This window comes from Lepidochelys olivacea (assembly GCF_965140295.1).
Source record: "Lepidochelys olivacea isolate rLepOli2 genome assembly, chromosome: 20".
In the NCBI taxonomy this organism is placed as follows: domain Eukaryota; kingdom Metazoa; phylum Chordata; order Testudines; family Cheloniidae; genus Lepidochelys; species Lepidochelys olivacea.
This window is the reverse complement of record NC_140430.1, coordinates 8581110-8607563: the sequence shown is the minus strand read 5'-3', so window position 1 is coordinate 8607563 and position 26454 is coordinate 8581110. Positions and strand designations below refer to the sequence as shown.

General features: G+C 47.9%; 1 protein-coding gene across 8 annotated transcripts in view; it reads right to left on the bottom strand.

Annotated features, from left to right (window-relative positions):
• Positions 1 to 1321: 1321 nt before the first annotated feature.
• BRD4 (bromodomain containing 4) overlaps positions 1322 to 26454 on the bottom strand; it is a 259586-nt gene continuing 234453 nt past the window's right edge. For 6 of the 8 annotated variants that reach the window (XM_084610636.1, XM_084610643.1, XM_084610639.1 and 3 more), the window contains one exon: positions 1322 to 2920. In XM_084610636.1, coding sequence (XP_084466762.1) covers positions 2804 to 2920 — 117 coding nt within the window. In that variant the 3' untranslated portion in view covers positions 1322 to 2803. The remainder of the gene's footprint in view (positions 2921 to 26454) is intronic. The other 2 variants (XM_084610645.1, XM_084610646.1) reach the window with 1 other exon arrangement.

Below are 26454 nucleotides of genomic sequence, written 5' to 3'. Positions count from 1 at the left end.
ATGTGGTTTAGGGAAAAATACTGGTAGAAGAGCAGACTGGGTGGAAATCTATCAGTGCCTTAGGTAAGAACTTTGGGTGGAGTCATTGAGAGGTAGGAGGAGGAGGGGTGCCTTGGGGTGTCTGACTTACATTCTTATAGTTTCAGGCCCATTTTAGAAAACGTTTTCACCTGTGATTCAGGAGTCCAAAGGTCTCCGGGGGGGGGGGGGGGGGGAGGACGTCTCCTACTGATTTCCCCACCTGTTGGAACTTCCTTTGTGCCTGAGGACTCTGTTTGCTGCTTAAATGCAAATGAAGCAGAGCACACATTCTATTGTTTCGGAGAGACCTGTTTGGGCAGGGTGTGGTTTGGAACGTGTGTTCTGTCTAAGAATTGACCTCCTTTACGATGGCCTGGAAGCCTTCTCTAAGCTCCTGTGGAAGATGTTCAGTAAAGGTTGCAAACTTGTAATTCTTGTGAAGTCAGACTTGGCCTTACAAGTTGGTCATAAAGGTCTAACTTCTGGTCCTTATGGTAAGGGGTAGACCTGGAGTAATGCTGTTTATCCCACTCATTTACAGCATCCACCACCAGGGAAGGTGTTGGGGGGACAGGACAAATTCTGAGTCCCTGGGGGGCAGAACATATTTCTTATCTGCCTATTTGCAATGTGACAGGATGGTGGCAGAATTTGCCACACAGTCTTTGCTGGATCCAAGAACACTTAAATTAATGGGTAATGCAACCCAAGTGGGTGCTGCCCACTGCAGAATGCTCAGGAGCTTGTGTTTGAGTCTTAAATGCCTCATGAATTATCTCTGGAGAGTGTCTGCCACCCTCTCCACAAGGTCCTGGAATTGGAAAAAATCAGGTGGGGGAGGCAGGACTACCTTCTCTGGAGATCAAAACAAAACAGGGGTTTGAGGGGTAGCCTCTCTTGTCCTCCCTAGCCTCCTGTTCTTCAAAGGTCTCCTCTGTTAGGGGGCTTATTTCTTCATCCGCTTACTTCCCTGGTCCTTCTTGCATGAATAGAGAGCAACAATACCCAAAGTCCGAAGGTGCAAACAATTTGATGTTTATTGGGGTGAACTTCCAGCAAGCATGATTCCAGTTTCCTTCCTTAGTGTCCCCCTTCCCAGCTCTGACACCTCAGAGCCTTGCCTGTGTCCTTGTTCCCATTCCCCCCCCCTTTAGCAAAACATTATTCCAATTTCCCCACCCCCATTCCATTCCCATTCCACCCCCCCCACACACACACACTTCCTGATTGACTGCAGACTATATAGTAAAACTTGAGTTCTGCTTTGCTATACCTTAACCAACCATTTTCCTGAAATTTAACTGACCAATCCTAACATATTGTAACATGATTATGTAACCAATTATATCCCACCACCTTAATTGGTTTACACGCACCAAAATTAATTATACAGCAGACAGGAACAATCACAGAACCAGACAGAGATTATACAGACAAACAACAGGGAAATGGGGCCTACAGCGACAGAACAAACACAGAAATGAGGATTTCACATCCCAGCTAGTGATAAGTGAGTTCTTGCCAGACAGGCTGCTATCAAACTAAGTTTCCTTTTACATCTTCTAGGCTCTTCCCTTTCTCTGGAGGTGATAGGAATACAATCCTGTCCTGATAATGCCCATTAGCACCTTATTTCAATGTGACTAGTTTGGAATGTGAGGAGGTGACCAGTCGCTTCCCAGCTTATGGCTGCCTCTGCTGCTTAGCCAAAGGCCTTAGCCTAAGAACAGGGCCTCAGATTGTCACAGTGAGAAAAGGCCCTATACAGGCAGATGGTGATTTTGATTCTTTCTTTTATACCTTCTCTCGTATGGGCATACCACACCTATTCCAATTAGTGTTCCAGACTTCCCATTATAGTGGGCCCGAGAAGGTTGGGTACAGGTTGTCTAGTACGCTGTGGGGGAGGGCTTACTACATTACTTATAGGTTATCTCCATATGCAACGTAACACAAGTACAGTTAATACATCAGCTGCTATGATAATCCACAGCAACACCGAGTTTTGACCACTGCAGTATGGTTCAACATTCGAGCCACCACCAAACACTGCCTCTCCTCCTTTGACAGGGTCAAGATCTTAACGTGTCCACTTGCTGGCAGTTGCAACAAGCTGCCCCTGCAGGTTTTGCATGCTTTTGTCCATATTATAAGTCCATTTAATGTCCACAGAGAAATGGGTTATTGTTCTAACCAACGTAACCACTTGGTATGGAATCAGGCCATATGCCCTGCTTTGATTATTCACAGCAATACGATTTACAGATCCATTTGTGCACCAAAGTCCAGATAGCAGCATGTAGATGTGTGTAGTTTGGTTATGGGATGGTGTAATTGTGCCTTCTAGTAATATGTAGATTTCCAGCAAAACACCTTATACACAAAAAGAAAAGGAGGACTTGTGGCACCTTAGAGACTAACAATTTTATTTTAGCATAAGCTTTTGTGAGCTACAGCTCACTTACACCCAATTGTCCACCCCTTGACATAGGCCATTGATCCTGCTCCTCCATAGTCATAGGAGAGGACCACATCCAAACATCTTCTCTGGATTTACACGATTTCACACACCCCTCCATTGATTCCCAGCGAGCTCCCCCCCTTCTCATTATTCCCATAGGGCTTGTGGGGCCCACCTTAGTTGCCGTTCCATTTCCAGATACCATGGTAGCTATTACACAGGTGCTGGCCTCCTAGTTGAGCCTTTTGCATTCCCATACAAATCTTTCCCCCCAGGTTAGCCTTTTGAAGCCATCCCCACCCACATCATGAGGTTTTTTGTTCACTGAAACACAACAATGCTAGCAACAAGACAAACACCATAGACAAACAATACAAAACATAGATTCATGGTATCCTGGGTTATTCTTCCGCTGGCACCAGCTTGCTTGTAGAGTGTCTGAAAAACAAAAGAAACAATTTTCATCCCCCTGGTGGGGACAGATTATTGCTTAATAATACCACCACTTACTTTTACAAATTTCCTTGCTAATTGCAGGAAAAACAGAAGAATTACCTCCAGGCTGTCCTTATTTTATTCTATAGTCAGACTAGTGAATTACCCCACTCACTGGTCATTTATGAAATTTATGAGGTGGTGTACCTCAGTTTCCCCTCTTGTACAACAGACCAGGTTTGCAATAGTTTCTCTTCTGTACCAAGCTTTAAGTTTATTCTCCGGTAATAGCTGAGGGAGACAGCTTTAGATTTCAGCACTGTATACACACACACACACCCCTTAGGGTTAGCCTGTCCCCCTTATTTTCAGGCTAGACTTGTTTTTTCACCTCCCTTTCCTGAAGGGCCACAATCTGAGTCTTCTAGTAGCTTGTTTGCTGACCAGATGTATTTATTATTTGCAGCTCCTTTGTGCTGCCATTTATGCGCAGTTCTCTTCTTCCCCAATCAGCTAGGTAATTTGCATTCACACAGAGGCTTTCTCACTTGCTTTTGGATCCAAAGCTATTAGCAGCTCAGAGACGGTCTTAAATATAAAGGGAAAGGTAACCACCTTTCTGTATACAGTGTTATAAATCCCTCCTGGCCAGACGCAAAACCCTTTCACCTGTAAAAGGTTAAGAAGCTAAGGTAACCTTGCTGGCACCTGACCCAAAATGACCAATGAGGGGACAAGATACTTTCAAAGCTGGAGGGGGGGGACGACAAAGGGTTTTGTCTGTCTGTGTGATGCTTTTGCCAGGAACAGATCAGAAATGCAAGCCTTCCAACTCTGTTAAATTAGTCAGTAATCTAGCTAGAAAATGCGTTAGATTTTCTTTTGTTTAATGGCTGGTAAAATAAGCTGTGCTGGAGGGAATGTATGTTCCTGTTTTTGTGTCTTTTTGTAACTTAAGGTTTTCCCTAGAGGGATTCTCTATGTTTTGAATCTGATTACCCTGTAAGGTATTTACCATCCTGAGTTTACAGAGGTGATTCTTTTACCTTTTCTTTAATTAAAATTCTTCTTTTTAAACCTGATTGATTTTTCATTGTTCTTAAGATCCAAGGGTTTGGGTCTGTGTTCACCTGAACCAATTGGTGAGGATTCTTATCAAGCCTTCCCCAGAAAGCGGGTGTAGGGCTTGGGGGGATATTTTGGGGGAAGACGTCTCTAAGTGGTCTCTTTCCCTGTTCTTTGTTTAAAACGCTTCGTGGTGGCAGCATACTGTTCAAGGACAAGGCAAAGTTTGTACCTTGGGAAAGTTTTTAACCTAAGCTGGTAAAAATAAGCTTAGAGGGTCTTTCATGCAGGTCCCCACATCTGTACCCGAGAGTTCAGAGTGAGGAAGAAATCTGATGAGGTTCAACAAGGAGAAATGCAGAGTCCTGCACTTAGGATGGAAGAATCCCATGCACCAGTACAGACTAGGGACCGAATAGCTAGGCAGCAGTTCTGCAGAAAAGGACCTAGAGGTTATAGTGGACGAGAAGCTGGATATGAGTCAACAGTGTGCCCTTTTTGCCAAGAAGGCCAATGGCATTTTGGGATGTATAAGTAGGGGCATTGCCAGCATATCAAGGGACGTGATCATTCCCCTCTATTCGACATTGGTGAGGCCTCATCTGGAGTACTGTGTCCAGTTTTGGGCCTCACACTACAAGAAGGATGTGAAAAAATTGGAAAACGTCCAGCGGAGAGCAACAAAAATGATTAGGGGAGTGGAACACATGACTTATGAGGAGAGGCTGAGGGAACTGGGATTGTTTAGTCTGCAGAAGAGAAGAATGAGGGGGGATTTGATAGCTACCTGAAAGGGGGTTCCAAAGAGGATGGATCTAGACTGTTCTCAGTGGTAGCAGATGACAGAACGAGAAGTAATGGTCTCAAGTTGCAGTGGGGGAGGTTTAGGTTGGATATTAGGAAAAACTTTTTCACTAGGAGGGTGGTGAAACACTGGAATGCGTTACCTAGGAAGGTGGTGGAATCTCCTTCCTTTGAAGTTTTTAAGGTCAGGCTTGACAAAGCCCTGGCTGGGATGATTTAGTTGGGGATTGGTCCTGTTTTGAGCAGGGGGTTGGACTAGATGATCTCCTGAGGTCCCTTCCAACCCTGATATTCTATGATTCTACGAAGGAACCTTGACATAGTGGCAGAGCGGTGGGATCATTTTGAACCAGAAACACAGAAGGATTTTAAAAGGTTTTGTAAAAGGTGATTGCAGCTGTTGATTCTGTGTCTCTGCCTGGGGGAAAGAGCAGTAGGCATAACAAAAGGATTTTTTTGTAGGCTGAGAACAGCTATCAGAGAGAGACAAAAGGTATCAGGTTACAACACAGCAAAATTTTACAAGCCAGATTTTTTTTTTTCGTTTTCTTTCTAACTCTCGGGTGTAAAGTTAGTTAAAAACAGAGAGGTTAAAATGGCAGAATGCAATGTTCAACAGAAGCTGGAATTAGCCAGATTTGAGGCTGAGGAAAGACAAAAGGAACATGAAAGATGGGTAGAACTCAGACAGATGGAAATGGAAGCAAAAGAAAAAGAAATGGAGGCTGCCCACAGGAGGCAAAGGAAAAAGAAAAGGAGAAGGACAAAGAGAGGAAGCATGCTGAGGAGAAGGACAAAGAGAGGAAGAATGCACTGGAGATGGAGAAGGCAAAGGCTCAGCAGAATATACCGAATAACCCAAACAATCCTTCCCCAACAATCCACAAATGGGAGTGATTATGTCCACAGTACGATGAATCCAGTGATATTGCTGAATATTTTCTCACCTTTGAGAGACTGTGCACACTCCATCAAATTCCTGAAGCTCAGAAGATGACCACATTGGTCGCAAAATTGACTGGAAGAGCTCTGGACATATTCAATAAGATGCCTATTGAGGAGGCTTCTGACTATAATAAATTCAAGGATTTGGTTTTAAAACAATTTCAAGTTACACCTGAAACTTACAGAGTAAAATTTAGAGCCCTTAAGAGAGGACCTGGACTAAGTAATGTGGTTTATGTAAACCAGATGACAGATCTGTTTGATAAATGGCTCAACGGATGGGATGTAACTAACTTTGGAGGAATACGGAATTTGATGATACAGGAGCAATTCCTGAATATGTCCAAGGATGATATAAAACAGTGTTTATGGGATAAGAAAATGGACTCAGCAGGAAGTCTTGCTTCTTATGCTGATCAGTACGAGCAGTCCCAGACTGCCAGAGAGCCGGAGCAAACCGGAATAAAATGGGTGGAGGGAGGAGAGAGGAACAACCTTGGTCGCAGTTGGAGCGGATACCAAAAGGCACAACCTCAGACCACACCCTACTACTGGGGGCAGCCCAAGGCCCCAACTACACCCCAAGGAACACTCCAGACACCTTATCGTCCTGCCACACCATTCTCCAGCAACCCACCTCGCCCCAGTGACCCGTCAGCTGGATGATGTTTTAAATGTAATAAGCCGGGATATGTAAAGGCCAACTGCCCCAAGAACCCCAACCGATTACAGTTCATTGCACCGGAATCACACCAGACGTCCTCAGGCCCAGATGCCTCCCAGATACCCTCAGAGCAGAGGGAAACTTGCTGCTTCCTTAGTGGACCCCAATTTAATCGACCCAGAGGTCTAAGTGATGATTCAACCCTTCAAGTCAAACTCTTTTGACTTGCCTACAGCCAAGTTGCCGGTCCAGTACAAGGGCTGGTCAGGAATGTGGACTTTTGCAGTCTATGATGATTATCTCATCCCCATGCTGTTGGGAGAAGACATGGCCAATCATGTGAAGCTAACCAAGAGGTTGGGAATGGTCACTCACAGCCAGGCTAAGCAAGCTGTCACTCTTAGCTCTATTCCGGAAACTTCTATCAGGACCCTGTCAGAGGTGATGGACCCGGACCCCAGGCCAACGTCTGCAATAGCAGTAGTGGATCCAGTCACAGAGACCCAGACAGAGCCAGTCCCAGAACTGGAACCAGTGGAACAACAAGCACCAGACCCAGTACCAGCATTGAATCCAGTACTTGCAGCCCCAACACCAGAGGGCCCCACCAACCCTGCACTGGCAGCAGCAGCAGATGACCCTACACAAGAGACTCAGCCAGAGCCTGAACCCCAACATAGTGCACCAGCGGAGAGCGGTTCACAGTCAACGGAAACAGCCCCATCCCCTGCATCGCTTCCAGAGGGACCAAGCCCAAGTCCACAATCCAGTGAGGAACTGATGTCTCCAGCATCAAGGGAACAGTTCCAGGCCAAACAGGAAGCAGATGAAAGTCTCCAGAGAGCTTGGACGGCGGCACGGAGCAACCCACCGCCTCTCAGCTCTTCTAATCAATCCCGGTTTGTTGTAGAAAGAGGACTTTTATACAAGGAAACTCTTTCTGGTGGACACCAGGAAGACTGGCATCTTCAGAGACAGTTGGTAGTTCCAACTAAGTACCGGGTCAAGCTATTAAGCTTAGCCCACGATCATCCTAGTGGCCATGCGGGGGTGAACAGAACCAAAGACCGTTTGGGAAAGTCGTTCCACAGGGAGAGAATGGGCAAGGACGTTTCTATCTATGTCCGGTCTTGTGAGGTATGCCAAAGAGTGGGAAAACCCCAAGACCAGGTCAAAGCCCCTCTCCAGCCACTCCCCATCATTGAGGTTCCATTTCAGTGAGTAGCTGTGGATATTCTGGGTCCTTTTCCAAAAAAGACACCCAGAGGAAAGCAGTACATACTGACTTTCATGGATTTTGCCACCCGATGGCCGGAAGCAGTAGCTCTAAGCAACACTAGGGCTAAAAGTGTGTGCCAGGCACTAACAGACATTTTTGCCAGGGTAGGTTGGCCCTCCGACATCCTCACAGATGCAGGAACTAATTTCCTGGCAGGACCTATGGAAAGCCTTTGGGAAGTTCATGGGGTGAATCACTTGGTTGCCACCCCTTACCATCATCAAACAAATGGCCTGGTGGAGAAGTTTAATGGAACTTTGGGCGCCATGATACATAAATTTGTAAATGAGCACTCCAGTGTTTGAGACCAAGTGTTGCAGCAGTTGCTCTTTGCCTACAGAGCTGTATCACATCCCAGTTTAGGGTTTTCACCATTTGAACTTGTATATGGCCGCGAGGTTAAGGGGCCATTACAGTTGATAAAGCAGCAATGGTGTACCATATTAATTCTCTAAAGCCCTTTTATTCCAGAGAATTAAAGGGTTGTCACTTTACAGCCTAGGGAGAAGATGACGCTGAGTGTCCTGAAGGTGTCTACTACGAAGGGAAAAGTGATGGTGGCATGGAAGAGGTGAACCTCTCCATGATCTTTGGGTGTATGCAGCGACAGCAGATCAAGGAGCTGTGCTCTAGCTATGCGCCGACGTTCTCAGCCACCTCAGGACTGACTGAATGGGCATACCACTCCATTGACACAGGTAATGCTCACCCAATTAAAGTCCAACCTTACCGGGTGTCTCCCTCAAGCTAAAACTGCTATAGAACGGGAGATCCAGGATATGCTACAGATGGGTGTCATCCGCCCCTCAGGCAGTGCACGGGCATCTCCAGTGGTTCTAGTTCCCAAACCAGATGGGGAGATATGTTTTTGCGTGGACTACCGTAAGCTAAATGCTGTAACTCGCCCCGACAACTATCCAATGCCACGCACAGATGAACTATTAGAGAAACTGGGACGGGCCCAGTTCATCTCTACCTTGGACTTAACCAAGGGGTACTGGCAGGTACCGCTAGATCAATCCGCCAAGGAAAGGTCAGCCTTCACCACACGTCAGGCTGTATGAATTTAATGTGCTCCCTTTCGGGCTGCGTAATGCACCCACCACCTTCCAAAGACTTGTAGATGGTCTCCTAGCGGGATTAGGAGAATATGAAGGGTTTCTTCAGGTATATTGGCAACAAGAAGAAAGCCAAGGAAAGTGTGGGCCCCTTAATGAAAGAGGGAGGCAACCTAGTGACGGAGGATGTGGAAAAAGCTAATGTACTCAATGTTTTTTTTGCCTCTGTCTTCACGAACAAGGTCAGCTCCCAGACTGCTGTGCTGGGCATAACAACATGGGGAATAGATGGCCAGCCCTCTGTGGAGAAAGAGGTGGTTAGGGACTATTTAGAAAAACTGGACGTGCACAAGTCCATGGGGCCGGATGAGTTGCATCCGAGAGTGCTAAAGGAACTGGCGGCTGTGATTGCAGAGCCATTGGCCATTATCTTTGAAAACTCGTGGCGAACGGGGGGAAGTCTCGGATGACAGGAAAAAGGCTAATGTAGTGCCAATCTTTAAAAAAGGGAAGAAGGAGGATCCTGGGAACTACAGGCCAGTCAGCCTCACTTCAGTCCCCGGAAAAATCATGGAGCAGGTCCTCAAAGAATCAATCCTGAAGCACTTACATGAGAGGAAAGTGATCAGGAACAGTCAGCATGGATTCACCAAGGGAAGGTCATGCCTGACTAATCTAATCGCCTTCTATGATGAGATTACTGGTTCTGTGAATGAAGGGAAAGCAGTGGATGTATTGTATCTTGACTTTAGCAAAGCTTTTGACACGGTCTCCCACAGTATTCTTGTCAGCAAGTTAAAGAAGTATGGGCTGGATGAATGCACTATAAGGTGCGTAGAAAGTTGGCTAGATTGTCGGGCTCAATGGGTAGTGATCAATGGCTCCATGTCTAGTTGGCAGCCGGTGTCAAGTGGAGTGCCCCAGGGGTCGGTCCTGGGGCCGGTTTTGTTCAATATCTTCATAAACGATCTGGAGGATGGTGTGGATTGCACTCTCAGCAAATTTGCGGATGATAGTAAACTGGGAGGAGTGGTAGATACACTGGAGGGCAGGGATAGGATACAGAGGGACCTAGACAAATTGGAGGATTGGGCCAAAAGAAATCTGATGAGGTTCAATAAGGATAAGTGCAGGGTTCTGCACTTAGGACGGAAGAACCCAATGCACAGCTACAGACTAGGGACCGAATGGCTAGGCAGCAGTTCTGCGGAAAAGGACCTAGAGGTGACAGTGGACGAGAAGCTGGATATGAGCCAGCAGTGTGCCCTTGTTGCCAAGAAGGCCAATGGCATTTTGGGATGTATAAGTAGGGGTATAGCGAGCAGATCGAGGGACGTGATCGTCCCCCTCTATTCGACATTGGTGAGGCCTCATCTGGAGTACTGTGTCCAGTTTTGGGCCCCACACTACAAGAAGGATGTGGAGAAATTGGAGAGAGTCCAGCGAAGGGCAACAAAAATGATGAGGGGTCTGGAACACATGACTTATGAGGAGAGGCTGAGGGAACTGGGATTGTTTAGTCTGCAGAAGAGAAGAATGAGGGGGGATTTGATAGCTGCTTTCAACTACCTGAGAGGTAGTTCCAGAGAGGATGGTTCTAGACTATGCTCAGTGGTGGAAGAGGACAGGACAAGGAGTAATGGTCTCAAGTTGCAGTGGGGGAGGTTTAGGTTGGATATTAGGAAAAGCTTTTTCACTAGGAGGGTGGTGAAACACTGGAATGCGTTGCCTAGGAAGGTGGTGGAATCTCCTTCCTTAGAAGTTTTTAAGGTCAGGCTTGACAAAGCCCTGGCTGGGATGATTTAATTGGGTATGGGTCCTGCTTTTGAGCAGGGGGTTGGACTAGATGACCTCCTGAGGTCCCTTCCAACTCTGATATTCTATGATTCTATGCAGTCGCCTACCTTGACGATGTGGCCATATTTTCGGATTCCTGGGCAGAACACCTGGAACATCTACAAAAAGTCTTTGAGCGCATAAGGGAGGCAGGACTAACTGTTAAGGCTAAGAAGTGTCAAATAGGCCTAAACAGAGTGACTTACCTTGGACACCAGGTGGGTCAAGGAACTATCAGCCCCCTACAGGCCAAAGTGGATGCTATCCAAAAGTGGCCTGTCCCAAAGTCAAAGAAACAGGTCCAATCCTCCTTAGGCTTGGCTGGATATTATAGGTGATTTGTACCGCAATACAGCTAAATCGCCGCCCCACTGACAGATCTAACCAAAAAGAAACAGCCAAACGCAGTTCAGTGGACTGAAGAGTGTCAGAAGGCCTTTAACCATCTTAAAGCGACACTCATGTCCGACCATGTGCTAAGGGCCCCAGACTTTGACAAACCATTCCCAGTAACCACAGATGCATCCGAGCGTCGTGTGGGAGCAGTCTTAACGCAGGAAGGACCGAATCAAAAGTTCCATCCTGTTGTGTTTCTCAGCAAGAAGCTGTCTGAGAGGAAAAGCCACTGGTCAATCAGTGAAAAGGAATGTAATGCCACTGTCTACGCCAGGGGTCCGCAGCCTTTCAGAAGTGGTGTGCCAAGTCTTCATTTATTCAATTTAATTAAAGGTTTCGTGTGCCAGTCATACATTTTAATGTTTTTTAGGAGGTCTCTCTCTATAAGTCTATATATTATATAACTAAACTATTGTCGTATGTAAAGTAAACAAGGTTTTCAAAATGTTTAAGAAGTTTCATTTAAAATTAAATTAAAATGCTGATCTTACGCCGCTGGCCCGCTGCCAGCCTGGGGTTCCGTTCACCTAGGCCGGCAGTGGGCTGAGCAGGGGGCTGGTAGCCAGAACCCCAGACCGGCAGCGGGCTGAGTGGGGCCGGCAGCCGGGACCCCAGACCAGCAGTGGGCTAAGTGGTTCAGCCCGCTGCCACTCAGCCCACTGCCAGTCTGGGATTCTGTCCGCCGGCTCCTGCCAGCCATGGTCCCGGCTGCCAGCCCTGCTCAGCCCACTGCTGGTCTGGGAACCCGGCCCTGCCCACATAAAGTGGGTACCTACCTTCTCCCTTTTTCTAGCCCATTCTCTTCCTCTCTCTCTCTCTGCACTGAGCTGAGGGTGGGAGTGCACTGAGCACAGGGCTGGGGGGGAAGGAGCAGGCTGGGGATTGGGGTGTAGGGTCTGTCCAGGAGCTAGAATGAGGGAGGGGGCTCAGGGTTGGGGCAGGAGGTTTGGTGGTGGAGTGCTTATCTGGCAGCTCCCATTTGGAGCAAGGGGTGCAGGTAGGAATATGGGGGGGGGGGTGCAGGAGCTCCCGTTTGGTGCTCAGGGTGGGGGTGAGAATGTGGGGGGTGCAAGAGTCAGGGCATGGGGTGTGGGGGGGCTGGGTATGTGTGGCGGGTGCAGGAGTCAGGGCAGGGGGCGTGTGAGGAGGGTGCAGGAGTCAGGGCATGGTGTGGGGGGGGGCTGGGTATGTGGGGGGGTGCTGGAGTCAAGGCTGGAGTCGTGGGGGGTGCAGGGGTCAGGGCAGAGGGCTGGGTGTGTGTGTGGGGGGGTGCAGGGGTCAAGGCAGAGGGCTGGGAGTGTAGGCTAGGGTCGTGGGGGTGCTCCCAGCCCCCTGCCCAGAGCGGCTCATGTCATCGGGCTGGAGGGGATATGCCCCGATTCCATGCCCCATCCCCACCACTTCTTCGCCTCCTCCCCGGAGCAGTGAGCGCGCTGCGGCTCCACTTCTCCCCCTCCCTCGCAAGGGCCATCAGCTGATCGGCGGCAGGGAGAGGAGGAGGAGGGGCAGGAGCCCAGCATGCTGGGAGAAGAGGCGGGGGAGGGGAGACCTTGCCTGCCCTGCAGCAGCAGCTGGCAGGACCAAGCTTCTTCACCCTTCCCACGCCGGGGCAAGGCGGGGGGAGAAGAACGGGCCGGGGCGGGCAGGATTTTTAATGGCATGCTGCTGCCTGCCGGGGTCCCGGCCTGGGTTCGGCAGCAAGCTGAGCGGGGCCGGCGGCTGGGACCCGGCAGTCAGCAGCGTGCCATTAAAAATCGGCTCGCATGCCTTCTTTGGCACGTGTTGCCAACCCCTGGTCTACGCTCTGGAAAAACTACACCCATACATTTGGGAACAGCGTTTCCACCTGCAAACTGACCATGCTACGCTACAGTGGCTTCATACCGCCACGGGAAATAACAAAAAACTTATTTGGTGGAGTTTAGCTCTCCAAGATTTTGATTTCGACATACAACACATCTCAGGAGCTTCTAACAAAGTGGCTGATGCACTCTCCCGTGAAAGTTTCCCAGAATCAACTGATTAAAATCGTCCTTGAGTTGTGGGAAATATTGTTAGACTTTATACAGTTAATAGTATATTTAGAGGTGCATGTGTCTTATTAACTCTGTTTTCTCCTAGAGCTCCAGGAAGAAATCACAGCCAGGGTTTCACCCTATCTGTGATTTGGGGGGCGTGTCATAAATATAAAGGGAAGGGTAACCACCTTTCTGTATTCAGTGCTATAAAATCCCTCCTGGCCAGAGGCAAAACCCTTTCACCTGTAAAGGGTTAAGAAGCTAGGGTAACCTCTCTGGCACCTGACCCAAAATGACCAATGAGGGGACAGTATACTTTCAAATCTGGAGCGGGGAGGGAACAAAGAGTCTGACTGTCTGTGTGTTGCTTTTGCTGGGAACAGATCAGGAATGCAGCTTTCCAATTCCTGTTAAGTTAGTCAGTAATCTAGCTAGAAATGCATTAGATTTCCTTTTGTTTAATGGCTGGTAAAATAAGCTGTGCTGGAGGGAATGTATATTCCTGTTTTTGTGTTTTTTTGTAACTTAATGTTTTGCCTCACGGGGTTCTCTATGTTTTGAATCTGATTACCCTGTAAGGTATTTACCATCCTGATTTTACAGAGGTGATTCTTTTACCTTTTCTTTAATTAAAATTCTTCCTTTAAGAACCTGATTGATTTTTCATTGTTCTTAAGATCCAAGGGTTTGGGTCTGTGTTCACCTGTACAAATTAGTGAGGATTCTTATCAAGCCTTCCCCAGGAAAGGGGGTTTGGGCTTGGGGGGATATTTTGGGGGAAGACGTCTCCAAGTGGGTTCTTTCCCTGTTCTTTGTTTAAAACGCTTGGTGGTGGCAGCATACTGTTCAAGGACAAGGCAAAGTTTGTACCTTGGGAAAGTTTTTAACCTAAGCTGGTAAAAATAAGCTTAGGGGGTCTTTCATGCAGGTCCCCACATCTGTACCCTAGAGTTCAGAGTGGGGAAGGAACCTTGACAGGGACACATTCCACTTCCATCAGAGTTTTGATTACTTTCCACTTTCATCTCCTGCTCCAAAACACGGACAGATTTCAAAAAGAAAGCACGACCTATTGTGGCTCCTTTTGGAGCCCTAATAGGATTTTAATTAAGTACCATGTTTTGTTTGCATTTCTTTTACCCCTTCTCCAATATACACTGCACGCTTCCTGGGAAAATGCACATTCCTTCCATAGTTTAACCTCCATAACATTATATTAGCCATATTAGTTTTACACAAGGTGTAACTGCCTCCCCTGTGCCCACAGAGTTTTCATGCTCCCCCACCAAAGCGACAGTCCGATCCCCCAGAGCCACCCCAAGGCTCAGTGTTCCCATCATTCCTCCCCTTTTCCTTTTCTTTTTCCTGTGAGCACACACACAATTCTCATTTGCCTAACATCCCTTGCACTGCAATTACTCTTTTTCCACACAACTGTACCCTGATTACATTCCCATCTTGTACAACCAGAGACAGCCAGGGCAGCCAAGTTAAGTTCCAATAGAAACCTCTTACATTCCTTTAGCAATTTTGATTACCCAATAGTCAAATAATTTTGATCCGATTCTCTCTCCGCCTGCTGCCTGCAGCAGTCCCTTATAGACCATTTCCCCTCAGAACAGCTGTACAGGCTTCTGGGGACAGAAGCATAGTGGTGGTGGTAGCCACTCTACCTGACCCCCTTGGATAATTTAATTGCCAAGCTTCCATCCAATGTGACTGCACAGAGTTGCACATACAGTTACATTTATATAACTAGTTTTATTATTAAACCAAAAACTTCCTTCTTGTAACACCACAACTGTTACCTTTTACCATTTCCACAACTTTCAAATGTTTACTTTTCTCCAAAATTTGTATTATTAATTTTTGAAAAAGCTATTTGTAACTTTTCACTCACTTCATTACATTACTTACTCCTACATTTAGTTCTTTAAGGTAGTGCAATTTTCCTGGAACAACTTAGCCACCAAGTACAATGATTGCCACACAGCTGCCTTAACCTGTGCTGTCTTTACTTTGAGACTGTTCAAAAAGGCAGTAAAACATTTGTTTCCATGGTTGCCTGTGGATTTTTTTACTCCAAAAAATTCCAGTGGAATACAGCAGACCTCCATCATACTTTGCTCAAAATAACCATAAACATTTTACATAAGTATCCAAAGTACCCTCCATTAAAACATTAGAAAAACAAAAGTGTGGAAAGGCAGGGGGAGAGGAGAGAGAAGAGGTAGAAAGAAACCAATTAAGCCTGTCAGGTCAGTTTGAAGTACAGGCTACCAGCAGCAAATTAAGTAAACTGAGAAAAAGAAGAAGGAAAAGAAGAAAAGGATACAGTTAGTTCTGAGCCAAGAGTAGGCTCCCTGTGTTGAAACAGTTGGGAACCCTTACCCCCAGGTTCTCATCCTGGGTCTGGGAGAGGAGTAGGGGTTGTGACCTGCTCCTGAAAACCCTCCCTTTTTTCACTTTGAAACCTTCCCCGCCCCCCGCCAGGACCAAGTCCAAGCTCCAGTCTCTAAAGGTGGTCTGTTAACTCTGCTTTTGATTCTAAACCCTGTTGTGCCAAATCATCTTTAACCACCCCTAACTAATTTACAACCCTTCAGCAGCCCTTGCTGAAACAGCACCAAACTTGAAAGATTACTGGCAGCTTCCCATAATGCTGCCCTTACTTTAAACCTCTCACAAGTGGACTAAGTGCCTCCTTTCCCTGGGAGGCATTCAGTCCCAATGGGCAGGGACCTTCTTCCACTACCCATATACCAAGGAGGGTGGGCTCCTCAGCCACCCCCCATCCCTCTGGGTCCCCTAACACTTTCTCCATTTCCTTTTTAATCTCATCCCAGGTTGACCCCTGCACCTGGTATGGACCCTGGTTCTTCCTTATCCATTTATCCAAAAAATCCTTTACCCTGGCTTGCCAGAACCCACAACTACCATCATAAGAGTTCGCGATACCCCCTCCAAGCAGCTGCATGGACTGTCGGGGAGGGGGACTTACAGGCTGCCACTCACTTGTCTGATGCGATGCATCCAAGTCACGGCACCAAGATGTTAGAGGGCTTATTCCTTCACCCGCTTACTTCCCTGGTCCTTCTTGCATGAACAGAGAGCAACAATACCCGAAGTCCAAAGGTGCAAACAATTCGATGTTTATTGGGGTGAACTTCCAGAAAGCAAAGATTTTAATTTCCTTCCTCAGTGTCCCTCTTCCCAGCTCTGACACCACAGAGCCTTACCTGTGTCCCTGTTCCCATTCCCTCCCCTTTAGCAAAACATGATTCCAACTTCTCCACCCCCATTCCCTGTTCCCATTCCACACACCCCCACACACACTTCCTGATTGGCTGCAGACTATATAGTAAAACTTGAGTTCTGCTTAGCTGTACCTTAACCAACCATTTTCCTGAAATTTAACTAACCAATTCTAACGTATTGTAACATGATTATGTAACCAATTATATCCCACCACCTTAATTAGTTTACAGCCAGCAAAATTAATTATACAGCAGAGAGAAACAATCACAGAACCAGACAGAGATTATACAGACAAACAATGGGGAAGTGGGGCCTACAGTGATAGAACAAACCCAGAAATGAGGATTTCACATCCCTGCTAGTGATAAGTGAGTTCTTGCCAGACAGGATGCTTTCAAACTAAGTTTTCTTTTACATTTTCTAGGCTCTTCCCTTTCTCTGGAGGCAATAGGCATTATCAGGACAGGATTGTGTTCCTAACAGCCCATTAGCACCTTATTTCAATGAGACTAGTTGGGAATGTGAAGAGGTGACTGGTCGCTTCCCAGCTTATGGCTGCCTCTGCTGCTTAGCCAAAGGCCTTAGCCTAAGAACAGGGCCTCAGACTGTCACAGTGAGAAAAGGCCCTATACAGGCAGACGGTGATTTTGATTCTTTCTTTTATACCTCTAGAACTAGCTAAATGATAAACATATACCTCAATTCTTAAAGTATAGGCCTTTACAGACAGGCCTGAATATATATATCCTAACATCCTCGTGTTGGGGGTTTGGTTTGACCCTAGTTTCCTGTTTGACCCTAGTTTCCTGGTGCAGTGGAACCAGAGGTCTGGGCAAGTTGCTGCCAATATGGTGCCCAAGGAGCCCAGCATGGTCATGTGGGGGGTGGGGGCATACGGGAAAGAGTGTGGGACCCAGGACTGATGCCACCATTCCTGATGTGGGCGAGGATCTTTGTCAGAGCATGGGTTCCTGCAGTGATGCAGAGGGGAACCCCAGACTGATTGAATGAATCCTTCATTCTCCTCAATGTCTTCCAATGTGGGGGCAGTAGAAAAGGGCAGAGAGTCCTGTGGTACTGGGAAGCAATGGTAATCCAGAGACTGGGGTCTCAGTACCTAGAGTTGTTTGGTAGCCATAAGCAGTGGGGACTCCGGCTTGTCTAACACCGACAAGTCTTTGGAGTAACAGAATTCTTGCATATGGCCTGCCAAAGAGGACGCGGGTTGGGTCCAGTTTGGTCTGGGGAGGGATGTGGGTCTGGTCCAATTTGGAGGGTTATCATAGAATATCAGGGTTGGAAGGGACCTCAGGAGTCCTAGTCCAACCCCCTGCTCAAAGCAGGACCAATCCCCAAAAGGGTTGGCCTGGTATTTTGGGGGTACAGCTGGTCCTGATCCTAGTCTTTGTGCCTCTCTGCTTTGGGGGAAGGACTAGCAAGACTAGTACGAATAATGACACTAAATAAATTGTATTAAAGTTTTTAATATTTTTTGTTTTTAAAACATTTTAAATGGCTTTTAAATTTGCTCCAATTTCATACAAAAATTTAATTCAAGCCCTGATAGTTCATATGAGAAATGTGAAGGATGAGATCGTGGGAGTAGCACATGGCTGGTGTTCTGGCCAGCTTTGGCTTTTGTTAGCTGTTTTTACACACATACATACACACACCCACACGGGCTCCCTGGATCCAGGTCACTGTCCCCACCTGGGCTGGGCTGTGAGGCATCAGGAGCTGCTGCTCTCGTGCCCTCTCCGTATGCAGCCCAGACAGGGAAAGTGACCTGGATGCAGGGAGCCTTGATGTTGTTCCTCGCTCCCCCCCACAGCTTCCTAGGGGTGTGCGAGGCAGAGGAGCAGCAGTCCTGTACTGACAACTAGTGCTAACTAGAACCACTAAACTAACTGCAAGAACATGCAGAGATGCACACAAGACGGACACGCTACAGCTCCGTCTCCAGCCGAGGCAGTAGAGAAGGAATTGAGGGTAGGTCACCCACAAGCTCTATATACACTTGGTGTGGTTGCATAGAGTGCTCATGGAGGGTGACAGCTCTTGTAAATGCCAGCATGGGACCTAGTGGCTGGTGTCATGGTGTCACTCCATGACCATGACACCACTAACCCCTGGGGTTCAAAAATCAAGAACTAGGCCCCCAATATCCTGAGGTTTTAACCATAATCACTATGGGAGCTTGTTCTTCAAGGACTGGTTTCTGAGCCTTTCAGGGGAGTGAGGGCATTTTCCAGATTCCCTCTGCAACCACAAGGGCCAGAAAAAAACCTGTTACTGGCCTTTCCATAACTGTTGTTCTTCGAAATGTGTTTCTCATGTTCATTCCACATTAGGTGTGTGCACATTGCAGGTACCGTCGCCACAAACTTCCCCCTCAGTGATATCCGTCGGGCTGGCTCTAGCAACCCCTGGTGCCATACACTTATACACTGGTATAAGGGGCACAGCCAGCCTCACACCTTCTCATCCTTGTTGCCAGCTAACTCCAACACAGGGGCAGGAGGGTGAGTCATGGAATGGACATGAGCAACACATCTTGAAGAACAACAGTTACATAATCGTTAGTAACCGTTTTTTTCTAGAGTGTGTGCAACAAGAGTGATGTAGTGGTGGGAGTCTGCTATAGACCACCGGACCAGGGGGATGAGGTGGATGAGGCTTTCTTCCGGCAGCTCACGGAAGCTACTAGATCGCATGCCCTGATTCTCATGGGTGACTTTAATTTTCCTGATATCTGCTGGGAGAGCAATACAGCAGTGCATAGACAATCCAGGAAGTTTTTGGAAAGCGTAGGGGACAATTTCCTGGCGCAAGTGCTAGAGGAGCCAACTAGGGGGGGCGCTTTTCTTGACCTGCTGCTCACAAACCGGGTAGAATTAGTGGGGGAAGCAAAAGTGGATGGGAATCTGGGAGGCAGTGACCATGAGTTGGTTGAGTTCAGGATCCTGACGCAGGGAAGAAAGGTAAGCAGCAGGATAAGGACCCTGGACTTTAGGAAAGCAGACTTCGACTCCCTCAGGGAACGGATGGCCAGGATCCCCTGGGGGACTAACTTGAAGGGGAAAGGAGTCCAGGAGAGCTGGCTGTATTTCAAGGAATCCCTGTTGAGGTTACAGGGACAAACCATCCCGATGAGTCGAAAGAATAGTAAATATGGCAGGCGACCAGCTTGGTTTAATGGTGAAATCCTAGCGGATCTTAAACATAAAAAAGAAGCTTACAAGAAGTGGAAGGTTGGACATATGACCAGGGAAGAGTATAAAAATATTGCTCGGGCATGTAGGAATGCTAACAGGAGGGCCAAATCGCACCTGGAGCTGCAGCTAGCCAGAGATGTCAAGAGTAACAAGAAGGGTTTCTTCAGGTATGTTGGCAACAAGAAGAAAGCCAAGGAATGTGTGGGCCCCTTACTGAATGAGGGAGGCAACCTAGTGACAGAGGATGTGGAAAAAGCTAATGTACTCAATGCTTTTTTTGCCTCTGTTTTCACTAACAAGGTCAGCTCTCAGACTGCTGCGCTGGGCATCACAAAATGCGGAAGAGATGGCCAGCCCTCTGTGGAGATAGAGGCGGTTAGGGACTATTTAGAAAAGCTGGACGTGCACAAGTCCATGGGGCCGGACAAGTTGCATCCGAGAGTGCTGAAGCAATTGGCGGCTGTGATTGCAGAGCCACTGGCCATTATCTTTGAAAACTCGTGGCGAACCGGGGAAGTCCCGGATGACTGGAAAAAGGCTAATGTAGTGCCAATCTTTAAAAAAGGGAAGAAGGAAGATCCTGGGAACTACAGGCCAGTCAGCCTCACCTCAGTCCCTGGAAAAATCATGGAGCAGGTCCTCAAAGAATCAATCCTGAAGCACTTGCATGAGAGGAAAGTGATCAGGAACAGCCAGCATGGATTCACCAAGGGAAGGTCATGCCTGACTAATCTAATCACCTTTTATGATGAGATTACTGGTTCTGTGGATGAAGGGAAAGCAGTGGATGTATTGTTTCTTGACTTTAGCAAAGCTTTTGACACGGTCTCCCATAGTATTCTTGTCAGCAAGTTAAGGAAGTATGGGCTGGATGAATGCACTATAAGGTGGGTAGAAAGCTGGCTAGATTGTCGGGCTCAACGGGTAGTGATCAATGGCTCCATGTCTAGTTGGCAGCCGGTATCAAGTGGAGTGCCCCAAGGGTCGGTCCTGGGGCCGGTTTTATTCAAGATCTTCATAAATGATCTGGAGGATGGTGTGGATTGCACTCTCAGCAAATTTGCGGATGATACTAAACTGGGAGGAGTGGTAGATACGCTGGAGGGGAGGGATAGGATACAGAAGGACCTAGACCAATTGGAAGATTGGGCCAAAAGGAATCTGATGAGGTTCAATAAGGATAAGTGCAGGGTCCTGCACTTAGGACGGAAGAACCCAATGCACAGCTACAGACTAGGGACCGAATGGCTAGGCAGCAGTTCTGCGGAAAAGGACCTAGGGGTGACAGTGGACGAGAAGCTGGATATGAGTCAGCAGTGTGCCCTTGTTGCCAAGAAGGCCAATGGCATTTTGGGATGTATAAGTAGGGGCATAGCGAGCAGATCGAGGGACGTGATCGTTCCCCTCTATTCGACATTGGTGAGGCCTCATCTGGAGTACTGTGTCCAGTTTTGGGCCCCACACTTCAAGAAGGATGTGGATAAATTGGAGAGAGTCCAGCGAAGGGCAACAAAAATGATTAGGGGACTGGAACACATGAGTTATGAGGAGAGGCTGAGGGAGCTGGGATTGTTTAGCCTGCAGAAGAGAAGAATGAGGGGGGATTTGATAGCTGCTTTCAACTACCTGAAAGGGGGTTCCAAAGAGGATGGCTCTAGACTGTTCTCAATGGTAGCAGATGACAGAACGAGGAGTAATGGTCTCAAGTTGCAGTGGGGGAGGTTTAGATTGGATATTAGGAAAAACTTTTTCACTAAGAGGGTGGTGAAACACTGGAATGCGTTACCTAGGGAGGTGGTAGAATCTCCTTCCTTAGAAGTTGTTAAGGTCAGGCTTGACAAAGCCCTGGCTGGGATTATTTAACTGGGAATTGGTCCTGCTTTGAGCAGGGGGTTGGACTAGATGACCTTCTGGGGTCCCTTCCAACCCTGATATTCTATGATTCTATGAGTGCTTGATCATGTCCAGTCCACGTTAGGTGACTCACAAGCAGTACCCAAGGAAGTGGGCTCGGAGTTCATGGACATGCTGACTGCAACACTGCTCTTCTGAATCTGGCATCATCTCAAGCCTGTTGGGCGATGGTGTAGTGGGAGGAGAAAGTACGCACTGATGACCAGGTCGCAGCCCTGCAGATGTCTTGGATCAGGACCTGTGCCAGAAATGCCACTGATGAGGCCTGAGCTCTTGTCAAACTGGCGATCAAGATAGCAGGAGGTGGGAAGCCTGCCTGCTTGTAGCATGCAAGAATACAGGAGGTTATCCAAGATGAGATTCTCTGGGCTGAAACCGGTAAGCCTTTCATCCTATCTGCTATTGCCACAAGAAGTTGCATGAATTTACAGAACGACTGTAGAAGGCTGGGGCACATTTAATGTCCAACAAGTAAAGACACTGCTCCTCTGAATTTCTGTGCAGTTTCAGGAAGAAAACTGGGAGAAAATAGACTGATTATTGTGGAACTGCGAGACCACCTTCAGAAGAAACACTGCGTGGGGTACCTTGTCCTTCAACACCATGTTTGGTGGTTCTGACATAAGGGTCCTGATTTCCGAGACCCTTCTGGCTGAGGTACTTGCCACCAGGAAGGTGACCTTCCAGGAGAGGAACAGCAGAGGACTCAATGCTAGCAGTTCAAAGGGAGGACTTGAGAGCCTTGACAGGATCAGGTTTAGGTCCCATGGTGGAACTGGTTCACAAATTTGAGGGTAAAGTCTTTTTAACCCTTTAAGGAAGCAAATGGACATCTCATGTGAGAAGACCGACCCACCGGTCACCGGAGGTTGGAAGGCTGAGATCGCTGCTAAGTGTACCTTGATGAAAGCGAGGGCCAGACCTTGTTGTTTCAGATGGAGCAGGTATTCCAGCACAGACTGGAGGGAAGACCGAGTCAGCAAAAGGCCTTGTTGGGAAGACCATACTGAGAAATGCTTCGACTTGGCCAGGTAAATAGCTCTAGTAGACGGCTTCCTACTACCTAGCAAAACCTGGTGGACTTGCTCTGAACAGGCCTGTTCCTCCGGGTTCAACCATGGAGCTTCCACATGGGTGGAGTAAGCAGCTGTGATCTTGTCAGAGCAGGTCCGGGAGGGGTGGGAGTGGCAGCGAGGGTGCTACTGTCAAGTCGAGTAGTGTGTCAACCCAGCGTTGGTGCAGCTATAACAATAGCCCATACCTTGTCCCACCTGACTTTGAGAAGGAACTTGTGCACCAGAGGAACTGGAGGAAACGCACAGAATAGGAACCTGTCTGTGGAAGCAGGAAGATGTCTGAGAAGGTGCCCTGGCTGTGTCTGCGCAGCGAGCAAAACTGTTGACATTTCTTGTTCTGCCTGGTTGTGAACAGGTCTACGTGGAGAAATCCCCAACCTCTGGAAGTTGCATATGGTCACCTCTGGGTGAAGGGACGACTCGTGGTGAGAGGAGAAAGATCTAGTGAGGTGATCGGCCAGGGCGTTCCAGGCTCCCGGAAGATGGGAAGCTTCAAGCTGGATGGAGTGTTTCACGCAGAAGTTCCACGGACAGATAGCCTCTTAGCATAGGGTGGAGAAGCGTGCTCTTCCCTGCTTGCTGATGTGGAACATAGCTGCCGTGTTGTCAGTAAGCACTCGTACTACTTTGCCCATGATCTGGAGAAGGAAAACTTGGCAAGCTAAGAGGACCTGTCAAGGTTCCTTCCCCACTCTGAACTCTAGGGTATGTATGTAGGGACCTGCATGAAAGACCCCCTAAGCTTATTCTTACCAGCTTAAGTTAAAAACTTTCCCAAGGTACAAACTTTGCCTTGTTCTTGAACAGTATGCTGCCACCACGAAGCATTTTAAACAAAGAACAGGGAAAGAGACCACTTGGAGACGTCTTCTCCCAAAATGTCCCCCCCCAAGCCCTACACCCCCTTTTCTGGGGAAGCCTTAATAAGAATCCTCACCAATCTGTACAGGTGAACACAGACCCAAACCCTTGGATCTTAAGAACAATGAAAAATCAATCAGGTTCTTAAAAGAAGAATTTTAATTAAAGAAAAGGTAAAAGAATCACCTCTGTAAAATCAGGATGGTAAATACCTTACAGGGTAATCAGATTCAAAACATAGAGGACCCCTCGAGGCAAAACCTTAAGTTACAAAAAGACACAAAACCAGGAATATACATTCCCTCCAGCACAGCTTATTTTACCAGCCATTAAACAAAAGGAAATCTAATGCATTTCTAGCTAGATTACTTACTAACTTAACAGAAGTTCTGAAGCTGCATTCCTGATCTGTTCCCGGCAAAAGCATCACACAGACAGATGAACCCTTAGTTTCCATCCCGCCCCCAGATTTGAAAGTATCTTGTCCTCTCATTGGTCATTTGGGTCAGGTGCCAGCGAGGTCACCTTAGCTTCTTAACCCTTTACAGGTGAAAGGGTTTTGCCTCTGGCCAGGAGGGATTTTATAGCACTGGATACAGAAAGGTGGTTACTCTTCCCTTTATATTTATGACAGGACCGCTCTGAGTTCTCTGATGTTTAGGTGTAGGGACAGCTCTTCATAGAATATCAAGGTTGGAAGGGACCTCAGGAGGTCATCTATTCCAACCCCCTGCTCAAAGCAGGACCAATCTCCAATGTTTCCCCAGATCCCTAAATGGCCCCCTCAAGGATTGAACTCACAACCCTGAGTTTAGCAGGCCAATGCTCAAACCACTGAGCTATCCCTCCCCTGTAATAGTAACATCAAAGAGTACTATATCTAAGATCTTGATGACTAGTTCCTCACCTGAGCAGGGACTTGAACCCTGGACCCTTAGATTAAAAGTCTGATGCTCTATCAACTGAGCTAGCCAGGCTCTTCTTGAGACCACAGGCCCTGTGTCCTGACGTGAGCTCCCCAACCTAGATCAGATGCGTCCAAAATTAAAGACACTGAAGGCTGCGGGGGTAACAAAGGGAATGCCTGCAGTTACTGACTGCAGGTCCTTCCACCAGTAAAGGGAGGTGAAGACCAGGGCAGGAACTGTAAGCACTGACTCCAAGTGGATTTGGTTAGCACACCGAGGCCAACCAAGTCTGCAGGGGTCTGAGGTGCAGCCTTGAGTGACATACCACGTAAGTGCACGTGACCATGTGTTCCAAAAGTTTGAGGCAGAACCAGGCTGTCAAGATGGGGTGAGCTTGACCTTGGATATCAAGATCCGATGTCCAGAATCAAGCCTCTGGAAGGGAGGCTTTGGCCTGGGTCAAGTCTAGAACTGCCCCAATAAACTCTATTCTCTGGACTGGAGTGAATGTTGACTTTTGCTTGTTTATCAACAGGCCCAGTGCTCAGAAGGTGGCTTGGGCCAGGCTGATGCTGTTCTTCACTTGAGCCATTGAGTGGCCCTTGATTAACCAGTCGTTGAGGTACGGGTAGACAAAGGCCTCTACCATCACCATGCATTTCATAGAAATCCAAGGGGCTGCAGACGGACCAAAGGGGAGGATGGTGAACTGATAATGGGTCTGGTTTATGATAAACCTGAGGAACCTTCTGTGGACTCGGAAGATGACAACGTGGAAATATGCATCTTTCAAGTCGAGGCCAGTCCCCTGGATCCAGGGAGGGAAAGATGGAGGCCAAGGAGACCATGCAGAACCTCAGTTTCTTGAGATAACTGTTGAGGTGACACAGGTCCAGGATGGGTCAAAGATGCCCTTTGGCCTTCAGGATTAGGAAATATCTGGAGTAGAACCCCTTCCCTCTCAAATTCTGGGGCACCTCCTCCACAGCTCCTACCTGTAGGAAGGCTTGTACCTCTTGAGCTAAAAGTTGCTCATGAGATGGGTCCCTTAAGAGGGATGGGTAGGAGCAAATTGAAGGGTGTAACTGTCTGCCATGATACTCAGCACCCAGCAATCCGAGGTGATGAGGGACCGTGCCGGATTGAAGTAGGAGAGTTGGTCCAAAAACAAAAATGGGGAGCAGGATCCGAAGCAGGAACGGATAAATAGTGCCCTCAGGCACACCTTCAGAAGCTCTGTTTGGGGCCTCCTGGATATCTGTGTGACCTCGGTAGCATGGCTGAGGTGGATTGGGGTGGTTGTCTATGCTTCTAACCCCTGCTCCTTTTCTCGAACAGGATCTGATGCAGTAGTGGAGTTGAGAAGCAGGCTGGTTGCTGGGGCCTGAAATGCTTCCTTGAAGTAGCCTGGGAGTAGAGGCCCAGAGATCTGAGGGTGGCCCTGGAGTCCTTCAGACCATGGAGCTCTGTGTCCATTTTGCTCTGAGAAGAGGGAGGTACCCTTGAATGGGAGGTCCTGGATCGACTGTTGGAGCTCCAGTGGTAGCCCCGAGGGTTGAAGCCAGGAGCATTGCCTCACAAACACTGCGGAAGCCGTCATTCTGGCTGCTGGGTCAGCTGCGTCCAGAGCTGCTTGGAGTGAGGCTCTGGCTACAGTTTTCTCCTCCTCTAACAAGATGGAAAACTCTTGCCTGGACTACTGAGGCAGTGAGTCCTGAAACTTGGCCATAGAGTCCCACATATTGTAATCATACCTCCCACACAGGGCTTGTTGGGGTTGGGAGAGGAGGGAGAGCTCAGTGGTTTTGAGCATTAGCCAGCTAAACCCAGGATTGTGAGTTCAATCCTTGAGGGGGCCATTTAGGGATCTGGGGCAAAAATTGGGGATTGGTCCCCCTTTGAGCAGGGGGTTGGAGTAGATGAGGTCCCTTTCAACCCTGATATTCTATGACATACAAAGCTGTAACCCAGCCCGTGAATACATTTTTCTGCTGAACAAGTCTAGCCTCCTTAAGTTCTTCTGCTGCCTGCCTGGCCTTGCCTGTCCCTCTCATTGGCTACTGTGACCAAAGGGACCCAGGAGGAGGGTCAGAGTACAAGTATTCGTACCCCTTGGCTGACACGTGGTATTTCTTTTCTGCCTTCTTTGAAGTAGGAAGGAGAGAAGATGGGGTGTGTCACCATAGGGACCTAACCAGACCCATAACAGCCTCATTAATGAGTCGGGCAACCTTGGATGG